Source organism: Heptranchias perlo, chromosome 5 (assembly GCF_035084215.1).
Source record: "Heptranchias perlo isolate sHepPer1 chromosome 5, sHepPer1.hap1, whole genome shotgun sequence".
In the NCBI taxonomy this organism is placed as follows: Eukaryota; Metazoa; Chordata; class Chondrichthyes; order Hexanchiformes; family Hexanchidae; genus Heptranchias; species Heptranchias perlo.
In genome coordinates this window covers 114683911-114703581 of record NC_090329.1, presented here as the reverse complement: position 1 = coordinate 114703581, position 19671 = coordinate 114683911, and the positions used below count along the sequence as shown (strand labels likewise).

General features: G+C 45.6%; 1 protein-coding gene across 2 annotated transcripts in view; it reads left to right on the top strand.

Annotated features, from left to right (window-relative positions):
• The window catches only part of traf3ip2a (TRAF3 interacting protein 2a), a 58484-nt gene that overhangs the window by 26720 nt on the left and 12093 nt on the right, over positions 1–19671 (top strand). For both annotated transcript variants that reach the window (XM_067985061.1, XM_067985060.1), the window contains 5 exons: positions 4709–4952; positions 13135–13346; positions 15459–15547; positions 16104–16172; positions 18734–18850. In XM_067985061.1, the coding sequence (XP_067841162.1) occupies positions 4709–4952; positions 13135–13346; positions 15459–15547; positions 16104–16172; positions 18734–18850 (731 nt within the window). The remainder of the gene's footprint in view (positions 1–4708; positions 4953–13134; positions 13347–15458; positions 15548–16103; positions 16173–18733; positions 18851–19671) is intronic.

The following is a 19671-nucleotide window of genomic DNA, read 5'->3' as shown; positions in this document are numbered from 1 at the left end:
TTGTATGTGATCGTGTCTACGTGGATGCGATCTGTTGTTTCAATCTTTCTGCATGCAGCGCCCTCTAAAAACACACACTGTGGTGGAGTGCAGCGTTCAGAGTCCAGGGGAAAGATGATCTCCTGCGCAGTATGTGTAACAAAATCATAAGTCCTGAATGGGACATTAAAAATCCACCTTCCCCCCACCCACCCACCCCACCTCGTCCCACCCCACTGCTGAACACATTGTATACGAGATCAAGGTCACGCTCTATCTACTGAACATACTTCTGTCAAAAAGAAATTATCTTTAACTCCCTTCAGTTCTCAGTTTCAAATCCATTTGTTTCCTTATTAAAATGTTTAAAGGCATTATATGCCACAAACATCACGACTAAAGACCTTTGCAACTGAAGGAATTGCTGAAACGTTTCCATTTGCTGGTCGAACTCAAATTGCGGCTGCGTTGGGGGCGGGGGACTGTGAAAATGGCAAAAATTTCGAGCAGCTCCGGAAGCCGGCTCCAACCCGCCGACTTCCGAGTTCCCCAAGGACACGCCTGTATGCGCGCTCTTCCCAAATCCGGAAGTCCCGCCGGCAATGATGATAGTTAAAGAACCAAATGTACTTAAGGTACTTTATTTCTGACGTAGTAGATAGTTAAACCCGATTTTAAACTTACCCGGGGCGGCTTTCCCACGACTTCCGATTCACGGGCATGAAGGGCCGGATCAGGTAAAAATAAACAAAATAAATTAAATAAAAAACTATTGCATGAAGTTAAAAAACAAAATAAACCTACCTTTCCACCCTGCTCCGATGTCCGATGTCTCCCTTTTCGATGTCCCCCTCTCCCCCCGATGTCTCCCTCTCTGATGTCCCTCTTCCCCCCGATGTCTCTTTCCGATGTCCCTCTCTCCCCCATGTCCCTCTCCAATCTTCCCCTCTCCCCCCCGATCTTCCCCTCTCCCCCCCCCGATCTTCCCCTCTCCCCCCGATCTTCCCATCTCCCCCCCCCGATCTTCCCCTCTCCCCCCCCCGATCTTCCCCTCTCCCCCCCCCCGATCTTCCCCTCTCCCCCCCCCGATCTCCCCCTCCCCCCCGATCTTCCCATCTCCCGCCCCGATCTTCCCATCTCCCCCCCCGATCTTCCCCTCTCCCCCCCCGATCTTCCCCTCTCCCCCCCCGATCTTCCCCTCTCCCCCCCCGATCTTCCCCTCTCCCCCCCCGATCTTCCCATCTCCCCCCCCCGATCTTCCCATCTCCCCCCCGATCTCCCCCTCTTCCCCCCCCGATCTCCCCCTCTTCCCCCCCCCCCCCCGATCTTCCACTCTCCCCCCACCGCCCCCCCCCCAAGCTTCAGTGTCCTCCACTCTCTGTTCCAGCGCCGGATGACGTCTCGCTCTCTCTCTTTCTCCCCCCCCACCCCACTGCTGCCAACCCACCACCATTTCAAAATTGAGCCCACTGTTGCACAATGTTATGAACTTAACATTTCTAAAAATATAAAAATTCCACAGGTGGCATGTTATTATTCTAGTGTTAAGTGTTTAGGGTGTCATTAGATGAGGGGTAGATCCTCAGGTAACAGGCTGGGTGATTCCACCTCCATCTGAGTGATGCTCCACTTTCTCTTCTGTGACAGGCCTGTGGTTATGGATCTTTTCCTTCCGTCAACTTTCCTTGACCTTTTAGCCATCCTTGCCTATACTGTTATCTGCTACACAGTAGCTAACCTAAACACGGAAATCATGAGATAAATCAGCCCTGTTGTTGGTGTCACTGTAGCTTCCCTGCTATACTGTAGTTTTTCTGTCTTTTTTGACTAATGCTATTTGTTTAACAGTTATAGTTCTCTTTATATTTTCCACGTTTCATTTGATGTACCGCAAATTACCTTTTCCAAAACATTTTCTATCATCCAAAACCTTTCTTCTTTACATTCTTAACCTTCTCCCAATGCCCTGCTTAAATGTTTGAAAACCTGATTTAGCTCAGTGATGCCTGATGTTAAATGCTTTGAGCCACTCTACTGAACATCAACTCGGTGTTAAGACCATATTCATTGACGTGATCTATTTTTAAAAAGATGGCTTTGATATCATAAAGATTGCTTCTGTCAAATCGTTCAGCAAATGGGTTTTTTTAGTAAGAAGGGCGTGTTATACCGACAAGGCCATCTGGAGCGTCCATACGCAGTGCCATCAGCTACAGGGCTTTGTCTGGCTTCTTGTTTCCAACCAAAGCCCAAAGTCATTCAACCCAAAGAAGAGAAGTTCACCTTTATTTGGGCAACACCAGTTCCTTCTCTCTGTGGAATAGTCATCCCAGCTGAACACAAATCACCGAGGAAAATTAACCCTTTGGGTGGACTCACCACAGTTTGCCTCAACCCAAACTTCAGAAGATTACTCTCTACTTTCTACTGAGGGAGTGCTGCATTGACAGAGGTGCCATCTTTTGGATGAGACATTAAAGCGAGACCTTATTTGCTTGTTCAGATGGAAGTTAAAGATCTTTTGGCATTACTCAAAGAAGAGGAGGGAGTTCTCCCAGTGTGCTGGCCAACATTCATCCCTCAACCAAAACCACCAAAATAGATTAACTGGTCATTCTGAAAGATTTGACAGAAACAATCTTTATAATATGAAAGCCATCCTTTTAAAATTAGTTCATACCCATTGTTGTTTGTCGAATCTTACGGTGTGCAAATTGGATGCCATGTTTGCCTACACAACAACTATGACTGCACTTCAGAAGTAACTTCTGTGAAACAAGCGTTTTGAGATGTTTCCGGGAGACGAGATAATGCAATATGTAAATGCAAGTCTTTCTTTTACCCTCTACTGCAACACTTTGACATTTTAATTTCCCAAACTGGCTAATCCTATGACCTTTCTGAGTGAGTCTGCCAATTTAGTCTCAGTTACTAAGCTTTGTGGTGGAGACTGAAAGCCACGAGAAACTGAGTTGAGACCACTCAAATTCATATAATTTAATGGGCAACAGCGAGAAGACCTTACCATCTTCTCAGTGTGTGATGGATTGAGTCCAAGTCCTGGAGGTGAGAGGACTGGGTGCAAACCACGGTGTATCACATAGTCTATCACCCTGAATGTTTATGAATTGCCTAACCTTAAGATTATGTAGGCTCCTATATCATGATCTAGAGTGTGAACCACACCCCAGTTTGATTCAGTTGTATTCAAAAGACTGAGGAAAATGGTCAGGAAAATGCCCGAATACCACTAATCATCATGTAACGATGACAAGTAGTCAGTGCCGTACCAAGTGTCATTGTTATCATTGAACACGTACAAGATGTTTACTCAATCCAACTGCGTCTGGAATCCAGATCTGTCTTGAAATGATGGCCAACTACCAGTTCTATCCTATGATGGTCACGAGCTACATACTTAGAGGAAAGAAGAATGGATCATTCATAGTTAGTTTGATTGATGAATAGAAGAGTCAGCTCCACTAGTCTCAACCAGGCTTGTTGCTGCATTTATAACGATGAGCATTTGAAATTTTGGTAAAGTCCTTACAGCGCACTTCATGATTTCTGCAGGTAACCTACATACTTACACGTGCCTGACCTCATCAAATACCCAACATTAAAAGGATTTTACTGAGTTGTAATCTTGGTTTGCGGACACAGATCTTGGTTAGTCAATTTTTTTTTAAAGATTCTTAAGCAGCATGGTGACATCGGGCGGTGACATGCAATGTTGGTACTCCAACACACTAGATCATCATGCACTAGTATAAGGGTTGGCAGCTGGGATTCTCCACCTACCAAGCTTTCAACCTTGGTGATACAATCGGAGTTACTGAACAGAGGCTGGGTACTTTCTAGGAGAAAAACAGAGGGCAGTCAACTTGAGCTGCTCAGTTTATTGCTTTCCTGAACTTTCCTCTCTCATTCTCCCAAGCTGCCAATAGCTTATCATAGGTGGCTGGGATGCTGCGTTTGTCCTCACCCTGCCCGTTTTTTTTTATTCATTCATGGGATGTGGGCGTCGCTGGCGAGGCCGGCACTTATTGCCCATCCCTAATTGCTCTTGAGAAGGTGGTGGTGAGCCGCCTTCTTGAACCGCTGCAGTCCGTGTGGTGAAGGTTCTCCCACAGTGCTGTTAGGAAGGGAGTTCCAGGATTTTGACCCAGCGACGATGAAGGAACGGTGATATATTTCAAAGTTGGGATGGTGTGTGACTTGGAGGGGAACGTGCAGGTGGTGTTGTTCCCATGTACCTGCTGCTCTTTTCCTTCTAGGTGGTAGAGGTCACGGGTTTGGGAGGTGCTGTCGAAGAAGCCTTGGCGAGTTGCTGCAGTGCATCCTGTGGATGATACACACTGGAAAGTTCAACCACTACTGATGGGAAGCAGGCCACTGTGGATATTGCATGAGGGAAGAATTGACCCTGGCTGTGATGCCTCTCACAGTCATATAACTGCCACTTCTCCTACTTGTCTGGACTTGCAAAGGAATAGTGGTCCCTTTGGTAAGGTACCGAGTGCTGGCTGTGAAACTAGAGTGCAGCATGAGTCAGGACAGGAAGTCTGGAAGGGAGAAAAATATTGGGGGGTGAAATTTTCCTGTGCAAAGGTCCACAGCAGCATCAATGAAAATAGACCTATTCTTGATGAGGAATTTTGACTGGTTAATCCAATGCAGTTATCAGTTAAGTAAATCTCAATTTTTTTACATGTCTTTATGCTACCAGATGGTGTGAACTACACTACCCCAGCCTGCAAATGTAAACAGTGCTATGACAACACATATCGACATGGTCCCTTTCCTCCACCCATAAGATATAACCAAGGTATATCTGCGAGAGAGATGTCACCAGCTCAGCCATATGGATATGGAGTGGCTAACTCCCCCTCTCTGTACTTTTCAAGATATCCTTGTAGTAGAGGAATGCAAAGCAACTTCATCCAAGGTCCATCTCAAACACAAGTATTTGGGTGAGTACACAGTTACTGAAGTTTCACTTGGTTACTCCATGTTTCTTATCTCTTTATCTCTATGTTTTCTGTCACTGTGTTTCTCTGTTTATTCTCTTTCTCTGTGCTTGTGTGTGGTGCAAGCGTGCCTCTTTATCTAAGTTTCCTATCTCTCGCTGTTGCTCCATTCTCCCTTTAGCTAATCTCACACATACTAGCTGGTGTGCTGGTCACATGTCTTTGGTATATTTAACTTGGCAGTGTGTGTGCAATTCATTGAAAGTCAGAATCACATTGACCAAAACCACTTCATACCTTCGATTGGGAACTTAACTTGTGCGACATCGCTGGCATCTGTCAGTGCCGAAAAGCCCCTGGAGACTCCTAGCAGTGCCCAGCATTTTCTTCATTTTCAACCCTGTCCTCTCCTGAAGGTACTGACTCCTGGTGGAATGTGGCTTCTCTGGTACCACTCAGCCTAAAATACTTTGCCCAAGGGACCGTTCTTTGCATGTGAACGCAGATAGTGTCAGCCTTTCGAACTATGAAGGGCATCATAGCTAGGCTTCATGATGTATCGCTCGCCATCCAAGAACAGAACCCTGGTTGATATTTTTTCCTCCTCCTTGTCCAAGGATCCTGAAGCCAGCTGTAATGACCCTGCTGCATCTCGACTGAGATCAGCTAACTCAGCACCCACTGAATGTTGAACCTGGGACTTTGCTGGTCTGCATGGGTCAATTACACGCTGTGTTAACCAGCTGAGCCATCAAGCGGGGCTGTAAACGGTGCTTTCAGTAACTTAGAATTCACAAAACCAACAACCACATTACTTAATGGAATAATTACATGAGCCGTTCTTGGTAAATTACTGTAAAGTTTAGATCGTACATTATCTCAGGTCTAAACCAGTCCCTAACTTTAACTGTTACTATATTGGTTTAGAAATGTGGCATCTAGTGAACAAGTCACTCCCTGTATTTAGGAGATAACAGAACAAGAATCTTATTTTACAGGATTTTGTAGCAATTAAAATGTTAGTTTGATTCCTGAGTTCAGTGTGTTCCGCACATGTTATCATAGATGTTGTGTTGGCTGTTTGTGTAAAAGATTGACTGAGGCCACACAGTGACTACTAGCTTAAAAAAGGTGGCGGGGCTGGGCAGTGATTTAGCACCTTTAACACCTGGGCAGTGCAGTGATTTTTTTTATTAGTTCATGGGATGTGGGTGTCGCTGGCAAGGTTGGCATTTATTGCCCATCCCTAATTGCCCTTGAGAAGGTGGTGGTGAGCCGCCTTCTTGAACCGCTGCAGTCCATGTGGTGAAGGTTCTCCCTCAGTGCCGTTAGGAAGGGAGTTCCAGGATTTTGACCCAGCGATAATGAAGGAACGGCGATATATTTCCAAGTCGGGATGGTGTGTGACTTGGAGGGGAACGTGCAGGTGGTGTTGTTCCCATGTGCCTGCTGCTCTTGTCCTTCTAGGTGGTAGAGGTCGTGGGTTTGGGAGGTGCTGTCGAAGAAGCCTTGGCGAGTTGCTGCAGTGCATCCTGTGGATGGTACACACTGCAACCACAGTGCGCCGGTGGTGAAGGGAGTGAACGGTTAGGGTGGTGGATGGGATGCCAATCAAGCAGGCTGCTTTGTCCTGGATGGTGTCGAGCTTCTTGAATGTTGTTGGAGCTACACTCATCCAGGCAAGTGGAGAGTATTCCATCACACTCCTTACTTGTGCCTTGTAGATAGTGGAAAGGCTTTGGGGAGTCAGGAGGTGAGTCACTCGCCACAGAATACCCAGCCTCTGACCTGTTCTTGTAGCCACAGTATTTATGTGGCTGGTCCAGTTAAGTTTCTGGTCAATGGTGACCCCCAGGATGTTGATGGTGGGGGATTCGGCGATGGTAATGCCATTGAATGTCAAGGGGAGGTGGTTAGACTCTCTCTTGTTGGAGATGGTCATTGCCTGGCACTTATCTGACGCGAATGTTACTTGCCATTTATCAGCCCAAGCCTGGATGTTGTCCAGGTCGTGCTGCATGCAGGTCCAGACTGCTTCATTATCTGAGGGGTTGCAAATGGAACTGAACACTGTGCAATCATCAGCGAACATCCCATTTCTGACCTTATGATGGAGGGAAGGTTATTGATGAAGCAGCTGAAGATGGTTGGGCCAAGGACACTGCCCTGAGGAACCCCTGCAGCAATGTTCTGGGGCTGAGTCGATTGGCCTCCAACAACCACTACCATCTTCCTTTGTGCTAGGTTTGACTCCAGCCACTGGAGAGTTTTCCCCCTGATTCCCATTGACTTCAATTTTACTAGGGCTCCTTGGTGCCACATTTGGTCAAATGCTGCCTTGATGTCAAGGGCAGTCACTCTCACCTCACCTCTGGAATTCAGCTCTTTTGTCCATGTTTAGACCAAGGCTGTAATGAGGTCTGGAGCTGAGTGGTCCTGGCGGAACCCAAACTGAGCATCGGTGAGCAGGTTATTGGTGAGTAAGTGTCGCTTGATGGCACTGTCGACGACACCTTCCATCACTTTGCTGATGATTGAGAGTAGACTGATGGGGCGGTAATTGGCCAGATTGGATTTGTCCTGCTTTTTATGGACAGGACATATCTGGGCAATTTTCCACATTGTTGGGTAGATGCCAGTGTTGTAGCTGTACTGGAACAGCTTGGCTAGAGGTGCGGCTAGTTCTGGAGCACATGTCTTCACCACTAAAGCCAGGATGTTGTCGGGGCCCATAGCTTTTGCCGTATCCAGTGCACTCAGCCGTTTCTTGATATCATGTGGAGAGAATCGAATTGGCTGAAGACTGGCTTCTGTGATGGTGGGGATATCGGGAGGAGGCCGAGATGAATCATCCACTTAGCACTTCTGGCTGAAAATAGTTGCAAATGCATCAGCCTTTTCTTTTGCACTCACGTGCTTGACTCCGCCATCATGGAGGATGGGGATGTTTACAGAGCCTCCTCCTCCCGTTAGTTGTTTAATTGTCCACCACCATTCACGACTGGATGTGGCAGGACTGCAGAGCTTTGATCTGATCCGTTGGTTGTGGATTCACTTAGCTTTAGCACCTTTAACACCTGGGCGGTGCAGTGATTTAGTACCTTCAGACCATGAGCCATCTAGGCCCGAAGCTCTGAAATTCCCTCCCTAAACTGCTCCGTTGCTGTCTCCTCCTTTAAGACCCTCCATAAATCCTCCCTCTTTGACCAAGCTTTCCTAGTGCCTCCTTCTATGTCTTGATGTCAATTTTTTGTCTGATAACACTCCTGAGAAGCGCCATGGGACGTTTTAGTACGTTAAAGGCAGTAAATAAACGCAAGTTGTTGTTGTTTAGGACCTGGATTCAAATCAAGCACAAACTGTTAGAATAAACTCTGAATTAATGATGCATGACACATTTCTGTAGCAATGCATTATAACATTATTCACTACATCACCTTGCTCATCCATGTCCTCCGAGTTCACATCCTACTCCTTCATGCCTCAATCACTTGACCAGCAGCATCTTTCATAAGATATAAACCGGATGCTTATAAATATGGGCCTACGCTTTCTGCCTCCTCCTGAGAATGTTTCGGTGGATCTGGATGGGTGAGGGGGGGGAAACAACTTGGGGACGCACTGTGTTGCATCCCCGCCTCCCCGCAGTTTTCTGCTGGTCGGTCCCTCAGGGAGGATTTCTGTACCTGCCCATATGTGGGTGGGCGCATGGTTAATGTATACAGTCTCCACCATGTTTCCTGCCATTCGCACTGCAGGAATGCTGGACGCCGGAGCAGCCTGTTAGGCCTAGGTGTCCAGAATTCAGAGATCAGCAGTGGAGGCTTGGGGCAGATATTGAAAAGGGTCCTGTGTCATCATTTTCAAAGCACCGCTGTGCAGAGACTCCATATTTGACTAAAGTCTTTTGAGCCAAAAAAACAGCTCACCAGCCACCTATCTCTCCCAGTGTATCAGGTCCCCAAGGCCCCAATCCCCATAAAGACATGATTCCTGACACAGGCTGGCGAGCCCACCTCCCATATGTAAGCGACTCTGGGGCTGGAAATATGACCAGGGTCAGTGGGGTTCCTCCGGGGCGGGCAGATGTCTCGCCCTGCCATAGAGATGCCCCAGTTAGGGGAGGGAAAGGGAGTGTGAAGGATAGGCCATGGGTCTTGAGTGAAATGAGTTTTGAAATGTGTCTCAACCCAGTTCCTTGTGCTCCCATGCCGACAGCACAAAATGTGTCTCATTCATGGACAAAAGAGCTGAATTCCAGAGGTGAGGTGAGAGTGACTGCCCTTGACATCAAGGCAGCATGTGACCGAATATCAAGGAGGGCTTGTAAAATTGAAGTCAATGGGAATCGGGGAAAACTCTCCAGTGGCTGGAGTCATACCTAGCATAAAGGAAGATGGTAGTGGTTGTTCGAGGCCAAGCATCTCAGCCCCAGGACATTGCTGCAGGAGTTCCTCGAGGCAGTGTCCGAGGCCCAACCATCTTCAGCTGCTTCATCAATGACCTTCCCTCCATCATAAGGTCAGAAATGGGGATGTTTGCTGATGATTGCACAGTGTTCAGTTCCATTTGCAACCCCTCAGATAATGAAGCAGTCCATGCCCACATGCAGCAAGACCTGGACAACATCCAGGCTTGGGCTGATAAGTGGCAAGTAACATTCGCGCCAGACAAGTGCCAGGCAATGACTATCTCCAAAAGGAGAGAGTCTAACCACATCCCCATGACATTCAACGGCATTACCATCGCCAAATCCCCCACCATCAACATCCTGGGAGGTCACCATTGACCAGAAACTAAACTGGACCAGCCATATAAATACTGTGGCTACAAGAGCAGGTCAGAGGCTGGGTATTCTGTGGTGAGTGACTCACCTCTTGACTCCCCAAAGCCTTTCCACCATCTACAAGGCACAAGTAAGGAGTGTGATGGAATACTCTCCACTTGCCTGGATGAGTGCAGCTCCAACAACACTCAAGAAGCTCGACACCATCCAGGACAAAGCAGCCCACTTGATTGGCACCCCATCCACCACCCTAAACATTCACTCCCTTCACCACCAGCGCACTGTGGCTGCAGTGTGTACCATCCACAGGATGCACTGCAGCAACTCGCCAAGGCTTCTTCGACAGCACCTCCCAAACCCACGACCTCTACCATCCAGAAGGACAAGGGCAGCAGGCACATGGGAACAACACCACCTGCACGTTCCCCTCCAAGTCACACACCATCCTGACTTGGAAATATATCGCTGTTCCTTTGTTGCTGGATCCAAATCCTGGAACTCCCTAGCTAACAGCACTGTGGGAGAACCGTCACCACACGGACTGCGGCGGATCAAGAAGGCGGCTGATCACCACCTTCTCAAGGGCAATTAGGGATGGGCAATAAATGCTGGCCTCGCCAGCGACGCCCACATCCCATGAACAAATAAAAACAAATTCATCACTTGTGGAAAATAAATTGGCAATCTCCTTCAGTAAGGCTGGAAGGAGGGATGGTGATGTAACTATCTCTGATGTTTTTGCCGTAATGTGATGAGCAGGTTGCATTGACAACCTGCCACATCTATTGTTCCCAAGTTATCTGCATGATTTTTGCAACATGCTGTTATCACTCTGCATCTTGGCTGTATCCAGACTGCGCAGTTGCATGTATATTTTGCTCTAACTCGTGAAGCAGGTAAACATCTCCTCCTCCTCCACCACACTCTGGTTGTGAGATGGGAGTGTCAAAGGGCCAACAACTGAAACTCAGGCTGACGCCTCCCCTGGTTTGCAGTAGACCCTTTGGCTTGTCTGGTCAAGTGAAGATCCCATAAGAGGATCCTGTGGCTCGACAGCACAATTGCTTGTTTAGGCGATAGACCCCTTTTAATATGAAAATTGATGTCCTGTGATGTAAATAGGACCCCAATTGTCATTTTAGGTAGGAAGTACTGTGCAGTGCAGGCTTCTCTGGTCTCCATACACCAATTTTGGCCAAAATTTCTCCCAGGATGCTGCAGCCCTCACCTCTTGGCCCAGCTCAAATTGGGAACTGAGTGGAGTGAAGCTCAAAACTGGGAGAAATGTTCCTCTGAGTTCACTGCCAGGAGCGTGTAGTATTGGCTTGGTGATGATTCTTCCAATCATTCACCTTTTCTTTAGTCTAACTCGAATGGACATTGCAGTGACATAATTACACAGGCTGTTTCACCCCCCACGTCAGGTTCAGTAACTGCTCCTGGCACCTCTCTCCTAATCTCATCAGCTCTCACTATCTAAATAAAAGCACATTTTTTTTAACAAGAACTATGCAATAGATTTTAAAAAGATGTCCAGTTGAGACCTTTGTAACTTTTTTCTAATGTACGGAATGTTCTTGGAGAGGATCTGGGATAGTTACTTTGGTATTTAATCTTCCATCTGTAATATTGCTGGGAACTGGCAAACTGTCTGTGGTAAGATAAGTGTCGGCATGAAGCCCAACCTATCTGGAATGGCAGCCAAGATTTAGCTTTCTTACTAATGAATGGACTGAAAGAAAGTAATACAAAGGGATTTTTCTTTTTCGTCAAGTATGAAAAAGGAAGCATGAATAAAGGAAAGAAAATCAACAAAATGGAAAATTAACGAATGAAAAGTAGAGGACAGTGCATTATACGAACCACCCAAAGAGTAACATCACAGTGTAAAGCATTCCCGATGTCAAAAAGTAATTGTTTCTCACATATGAGGTTCTCGGGATCCTTTGAATTGTTAACGTGACAACCACTGAAACCTCAGTTATCCTAAAGCAAATGAAATGCAGGGTAGACTGTGAGATCACCTAGGATAAGCCTTTCTCATAAAGGGGCCCATTGTCTGTTGTGTTTCAGCATTGGGCCAGAATGAGTTGAATTCTGTATACAGGCCGCCTGCACTCAACAATTATAATATACAAAGTGAAAGGATGGCCCATTAAGGAACCAGGCTCGGTGGATGAATTGGTGGGAGCTGGGCTTCCAGCCACAATCTCCTGCACTGTGGGATTTCTGATCTTAGTCACGTCACTGTGGGGAATGCTGAACGGAGGCCAGGCTGTGGAGGGAGGCAAATGTTTGGAAGAAGCCAATACTATACATCTCCTGGCAATGAGCTCAGAGAGATATTTCTCCCAGTTTTGAGCATCAGTTCCCGATTTGAGCCATGTCAAGAGGTGAGGGCGGTAGAATCTTGGGAGAAATTTTGGCCAAGATTGCTTTATGAAGACCAGAGAACAGGGGTCAGAAATGCTTGAAAAAGCAAGTGTTTTATCCTCGTTTCTTTTCTGTTTTCCCCTCCTTTTTTCTCCCACCTTGGTCAAGGGAGTTGTGAGAAAGACTCTTCTTAGTTAATCGTTCCTCTCTATTGCTGATGAAAGCTAGCAATTGTAAACAATTTTACAACACCAAGTTATAGTCCAACAATTTTATTTGAAATTCACAAGCTTTCGGAGGCTTCCTCCTTCCTCAGGTGAATGTGGAACTGAAATCCTCGAACCCTTCGCATTTATAAATCACAGAACAATACCTGGTGATTACAGACCGTCTTTCCAACTGCCCGTTGCCAAGGCAATCACAGTGTGCAGACAGAGAGGTGTTACCTACAAGGCCACCGAAAGCTAGCAAGGCATGAGACTAATGAAAATCAACCCATAGGAGTGAGCATGTCAATGAGGAGAGAGATTCAGATTCAAATCTCTCAGGAAGATTGACCTTATAATGAAATGTTGTTAGCCAGTTATTAGACTCTACATGTGTAATATATAGCCCAATTCTTGTGTAATGCTCCCTGTAATTGGCCACTCGAAGTTTCAGGGGACCACACAGGATTGACCCTCTCCTCTGATTTTCCCTTCTCCCTATGCTGAGAGATGCCACAGCCCGTACTCAACATCTCTCCGCTTGATGCAACTATGGAATTGACGCTTCAGCCTGCATTAATGGCACAGCCATATACGATGCTTGTGTGCCCCAAGAATCATTACGACTTTATCCAAAATTCAACTATTGGTTCATCTCAGGTTATATCTTCACTTACAATTCTTCTCATTGGCGAATGTTAGCACACAAATAAACATGCAGGGCGTCAAAAGAAATACAAATCGCTTCAATTGAATCTCTTATCAAAATGATGTGAATAGGATGTCTTTCTTATCAATGAAGTAATGTTCTCTCTTTTAGGGAAAATCATTCTCCTGCAAATGTCAGTGGGATGAGCCGAGAGATGCCTGGAATTTTTGCTGATGTTGCCCCTCAGCATGAAGGGCTTCATCCACATGTTAGCAGTCAAATCTCCTGTGCTTACCCGCTGCCCTCTAACGCACGAGACATTCCCTCCAGCGGCGTCGAAGGACACGGTGCTCTGAGGACAATTAACCTGCCGGACGCGTTACGTAAGTGCCTCATGTTCCACATTCTGCCTTCATCGATGGGAGGCACTCATTTGGGTTCCTTAACAGAATCTAATATTGGACTGGGGGAGAACTGCCTAAAGTCAGAGGGAGTTCATTTCTTGCTTTGTACTGCCTCCCAATTTGTTCTAGTGTGAAAACTTAACCAAACAATTTGTCCTTTCAATGGACAGACTAGCATGACCGTTCTTGGTCTGTCCATTAAAGAGTAAATTCTCACCCATTTTGGGAGTGAAAGAACGAACAAATTCAGGTCCTTTTTGTCTTGATGTTGAGAACAAATCACACTGTACATGTTATAAAGATATGAGGGGGGTGGGGGGGGGAAGAATTCCACTGTTCATTATTTATAGAAAATTCATATATTAAAAAAATGTATCTCTGACTTTGCTATAAATATGAAACAGTGGAAATTTTCCCCCCATCATGGCGTTTGGGCTGCAGTTTTGCTGCACGACCAGACTGAGAGCAGTAGCTGCAGAGAGCAGTCAATAGCTGGTAACACTAGAGTCACACAGCAGGCCGTCCGTGGCTGTGAATCTGAATTCCAGTAGAGAACTCCACCTATGCGTGGCTACAGGAATAAGTAGAGTTCCATTCCCAGCAGGTAAGTTTGAAATGTTTTGAGGGTGCGAGCATATTCTCAAGATGCTTTTAATAAAAACCTTATGCTTCAGTTTGTGAAATGTCCAAAAGGTTAGGCAAATCTTCTGTGCACTTTCTTTAACCCACATTGGCACTGCACTGGAGTTATATCCTATATGGTGTGAAGCAGGGTGAGACGGCCTACCTGAAAGGGATTCACTGCTGCGCTCTGAGACTTGACTTCTAAGGGCTTGTTTAAAGGGGTTGAGTGTCCCAAGTACTGATTTATTCCCCGTCCAATCATCATTTCCTTCATACGTTAGCTCGGCTGAGTTGGTAACACTCTCTTGAGTAAAAGTTTCTTGGAATAAGTGCACATAATCTAGGCTGACACTTCAGTACAGTACTGAGAGAGTGCTGCACTGTCAGAGGTGTTGCCTTTCTCATGTGATGTAAAACAGAAGTCCCGTTTACTTGTTCAGGTGGACCTAAAAGATCCCATGGCACTTTTTGAAGAAGAGCAGAGAGTTCTCCAAGGGTTCTGGACAACATTTCTCCCTCATGCAACGGGCAAGAATGGGACGGTAGCACTCCAAAAATTTTGGGGTTGAACTTCTCGCCCCGTTCCCACTCCGGATCTGCCCGCCGCCATTTTGTTTAGGGCCTTCACAAGGGCATCCCAGGCACCTGCCTGTTTCAGGTGGGAATCTTCTTGTAATATGCAAATCGGGATACGATGACATACACAGGACCTGACGCAATTTTGAGGTACCAATCGGCAGAGTGTGTACTTAACCAGCAGTCTATAAAGGGACCGCTGCAAGACTGCTCAGAAAAACAAGAACGGTAAGTAATTTTAATGATGTTTGTTCCACCAGGCCACAAAAAATCTTGCCATCCATTGCCGGCCTCCCACACCCTGTCTGCCGATTGCTTCCCCCAACCCCTCTCCCCCCCCCCCCCCCCCCATTCCTTTAACTCATTATTTCCACTTGGCTCCATGTAGGAGCTCCTGGACTTCCCCTCCCCCCCACAGTGGTAAACTGCTTGTGAGCTCATTGTACATACTGAAATGAGGCCCACGCATTATGGCTCAGGCATCTTGGTGAGGACATTGGGCAGAACACACGATTGCACCTCCCGCTGCCCACCCAGTACCCAGTTAAAATTGGCCCCACATTATCACTTACCTCATTACTGTATGTGGGATCTCGCTGTGCAAAAATTGGCTGCTGCATTGGCCTCCATAACAGTGACTCACTTCCAAAGTATTCTGTTAGTTGCAGTTCCATTAAAGCAGTTTTAGATGTCCTGAAGACATGAAAGGTGCTGTAAAAATGCAAGTTCTTTCTTCTTGCTACGTTCGAACTTTGTCACTGTCAGGGTCAGAAGACCTCTATCGTATTGTACTAAAAATCACATCTGTCATGCTTTGAATAACTTTACAAGAACTGTGGTGGAAGCACAATGGATTGAGTAGTTTATCTGACTCTATTCTTCCTTTGATAGGAAAAGTATTCGTTACTTACTCTGTGGACGCAGCCAACGAAATTCGGATCTTTGTGAACTTCCTGCGTATTAATGGTTTTCAGACAGCAGTAAGTAACTTTCTCAGTCCTGACACACTCTCAGTATTTCCTTCTAAAGAACTAGGGTGGGAACCAACTGGACCAGCAGCACTGTTTCTTTTATCTAAGGAGTATCGCAACAATATCATGTTGGGTGAATTTTCCTAGAGAGATGTATTGAACTGTTTTGAGTTTAACTAATTTATTTTAATATTTAGAAGTAGTTGAGGTGACGCAAAGATAATAAAAACTTCAGATGCATGAAAATTTTGAAACATAGCATCAACAAATAGAAAAAAAAACTGACATCCATATTTTTAATGTGAATGGAGATCTTTTGTGGGTTCAAAGCCATGTCCCATCACTGCATGGTACAAGGAACTGATGTACCAAACCTGCTTTACCACAGGGCCACCTGAACCTATTACAAGTCTCACCCTCTAATTCAGAAAGTGATGGCGCTATTGCCAGGGTCTGATATAAAGATTCTCTTGTTAGTGGACCACTTACAAAATGGCAGTCCGCCATTATCAGGTTGTGTAAATGTCACATTGGATCATTAACCTGAGTTGCTATTGTCATACAGATTGACATTTTTGAAGACTCAGTTCGTGGTATAGACATCATCAAGTGGATGGAAGGCTACCTGACTAATGTAAGTACAGAAATGCATGGCACACTGTAGGAATACTCAACTCTACAAGGTGTTAGCCATGGCTCAATGGTAGCACTCTCGCCTTTGAGTCAAAAGAACCACGGGTTCAAGCCTTATTCCAGGACTTGAGCACATAATCTAGGCTGACACTCCAGTGTAGTACTGAGGGGAGTACTGCACTGTTAGAGGTGCTGTCTTTTGGATGAGATGTTAAACCAAGGCACCGTCTGCCCTCTCAGGTGGATGTAAAAGATACCATAGCACTATTTGAAGAGCAGGGGAGTTCTCCCTCGTGTCCTGGCCAATGTTTATCCCTCAACCAACATCACTAAAACAGATGATCTGGTCGTTATCACATTGCTGTTTGTGGGTCCTTGCTGTGCATAAATAGACTGACACATTTCCCATATTACAAGAATGACTACACCTCAAAAGTACTTAATTGGCTGTAAAGCACTCTGGGATGTCCTGAGGTCATGAAAGGCACTATATAAATGCAAGTCTTTCTTTCTTATGCTTCAGAGTCCCACCGCAACTACATTTTTAAAGAATAAATCTTTGAAAAGAAATTCCCTCAATTAAACATTTATTCCCCAGATCACACATTTCATTCATTCTTTTGAGAAATTAAAAAAATATATTTTCCTCACTCTCCCACTGGTCTAGTAATGGCCTAACGTAGCACTATAAACCAGGAGGTTCCAAGTCTAATTCCCGGCCTTGCTTAGCTGATCTCAGCTGGACAGCAGTTGGAGTTTCAGTTGCTTTAGGTTAAGGAAGGGAAAAATTGGCCTATCATGACTGCTATCCAGCGGTCACCTCTGAAAAGAGAGTTGCTGAGGATGGGAGTGAACTCAGTTCTGATGCCGTACATGGTCAATTAGTCTGAAAAACTCAAGCTCACCCGTCGGGAGAGGAGGGAGCAAAATTGAAGGAAAAAATATTTTTCTGTATTCAATTTTTAGACTTGTACAAAAAGAAAATGATGGAAACTACGAATAGCCCCAGTCAATGATGCCATGCCGTGCATGTGGTATAATTCAGGCTGCTTCATCTATCACCTTTATGAGCAAAAAGCAATAACTTGGGAGAAAGTACTGACAACTAGACAGAGGTCAGGGCTGGATTGTCACATCACTAAGTCTGAGACAGACAGCTACGAATTCCCATTCTCCCGTTGTCCATTGCTTTCTTAATACAGTTTACCAAGGACAATCTCCTTTACCAGTAGATTTTATTATTAAGGATTTTGATGTTCCCTGACCTGACATTCTTTCCTCGGTTCCTCAGGAGTAGGACTCCCTCCAGTTTAACTTTTGGTCTGAGGTGCCTCCAACTTTGAGGAGACCATGCAGAGGGAAAGGCCAATTCTGTCCCTCCCATCCAGATCGAGGTCAGCCAGGCACAAACATGGCACGTCCGCCCAAGGGCCAGCCTCTCCCAGTCTTAATGGTTCTAGCGCCATTTTGAACTGTCACTAGCAAGAAAAGTTGCACTTATATAGCACCTTTCACAGCCTCAGGACATTCCAAAGCGCTCCACAGTACTTTTGAATTTTAGCCACTGTTATAGAGTAGGGAAGCATGGCACATCATGTTCCCACAAACAGCAATGAGATAACTGATGGGATATTCTGTCTTTTTTTTAGTGATGTTGATTGAGGGATAATATTGGCCAGGACACAGGGAGAACTTCCCTGCTCTTTTTCAAATAGTGCCATGGGATCTTTCATGCCCACCTGAGAGGGCGGATAGGGCCTCAGTTTAACGTCTCATCCAAAAGCCAGCACCTCCGACAGTGCAGCACTCCCTCAATACTGCACTAAAATGTTAGCCGAGATTATGTGCTCAATTCTGTGGAGTGGGGCTTGAACCCACAACCTTCTGATTCAGAGGAAGGTTGAGGAAATGGGGAGAGGAAAGTGGGAACAAAGGTTACCTGGTTTTATCGGATGATTGGTTCAATGTCTTTCGTTCTCAGTAGAGTGGAGGTTCAGTGGTGTGATTGTTTGAAGCTCAGCACGGTAAGTAAGCAATCTCCTCCTCATTAATGTCCCAGTCTCTCAGTCACCTGAGCAATATTTGTATTTTATTGAGAGTGTGGTAAGTGTTATAAACAAAATGGTTAACGATAAAAAGTCGTAATAATATCCATCAGCATTGTGAATTTTTCCCTCTGAACTTCTCAATGAAATTATAGCTTTAGTCTCACTCTCGACAATTCATAATTGTATATTTGTTCAAAATATGGGGAGCAGGACGTTTGAGATAAAATATGTCCAGATTGTGACAACTCATGAACACTCCAATCTTCTTGGAATGGCTGTATTAACGTAATATCATAGTAGGTACAGCATGGGAGGAAGGCATTCAGCCCATCATGCCTGTGCTGGCTCCCATTCCCTTGCGCTTTCCCCATAGCCCTGTAAATTTTTCCCTTCAAGTATTTATCTAACTCCCTTTTGAAAGTTACTATTGAATCTGCTTCCACATTTACAGCAATAGAAATTCTGCATTAGCTGGATGTCAGAAGAATCATTGCTTTGCTCTTTTTGCTTACAGAGGGAAGTGATGATTATAATAGCGATTAGTCCAAAGTACAAACTGGATATCGAGGGAACTAAATCGGAGCAGCTAAAGGATGAGCACAGCTTGCACACAAAATACATCCACAGAATGGTGAGAAAACAGGCCTTGTGCTCCTGGATATACAACCTATTGTTTCATTGATTGTTAAAAGTGTGTTCAGCATTTATGGGATTTTTTGGGCCAAAGACCTGAGTCCTCTGTAAGCAGAGGACTTCAGGTAGGATCATGCGTGCTAGTACAGTGCACTTTACATAAAGAAAGCCCATGATTACCGTCATCCGCATCCTCAGGTCTGAGATCTGGACTACAGGCCTCAGATAGGTGGAGTAAATTACTTCTTTAGCAAAAGCTGGAAAGAAAAAGATTTTGAAATACACACCTAAATCTATCATTACCATGGAGTACTGTGAGCAGTTCTGGGCACCGCACCTTCGGAAGGACATATTGGCCTTGGAGGGAGTGCAGCATAGGTTTACTAGAATGATACCCGGACTTCAAGGGTTAAGTTACGAGGAGAGATTACACAAATTGGGGTTGTATTCTCTGGAGTTTCGAAGGTTAAGGGGTGATCTGATGGAAGTTTATAAGATATTAAGGGGAACAGATAGGGTGGATAGAGAGCAACTATTTCCGCTGGTTGGGGATTCTAGGAGTAGGGGGCACAGTCTAAAAATTAGAGCCAGACCTTTCAGGTATTAGGGGATATAGGCCAAAGGCAGGTACATGGAGTTAGATCACAGATCACCCATGATCTTATCAAATGGCGGAGCAGGCACGAGGGGCTGAATGGCCTACTCCTGTTCCTGTGTTCCTATGTTCCTTTCAATGTTCTTCTTCCTTTTCCTGAAGGCAGTGACTCCTGCCAGGGTATGGTTCCCCAGGCACTGTGCCTCTGGTGACTCCTGCCAGGG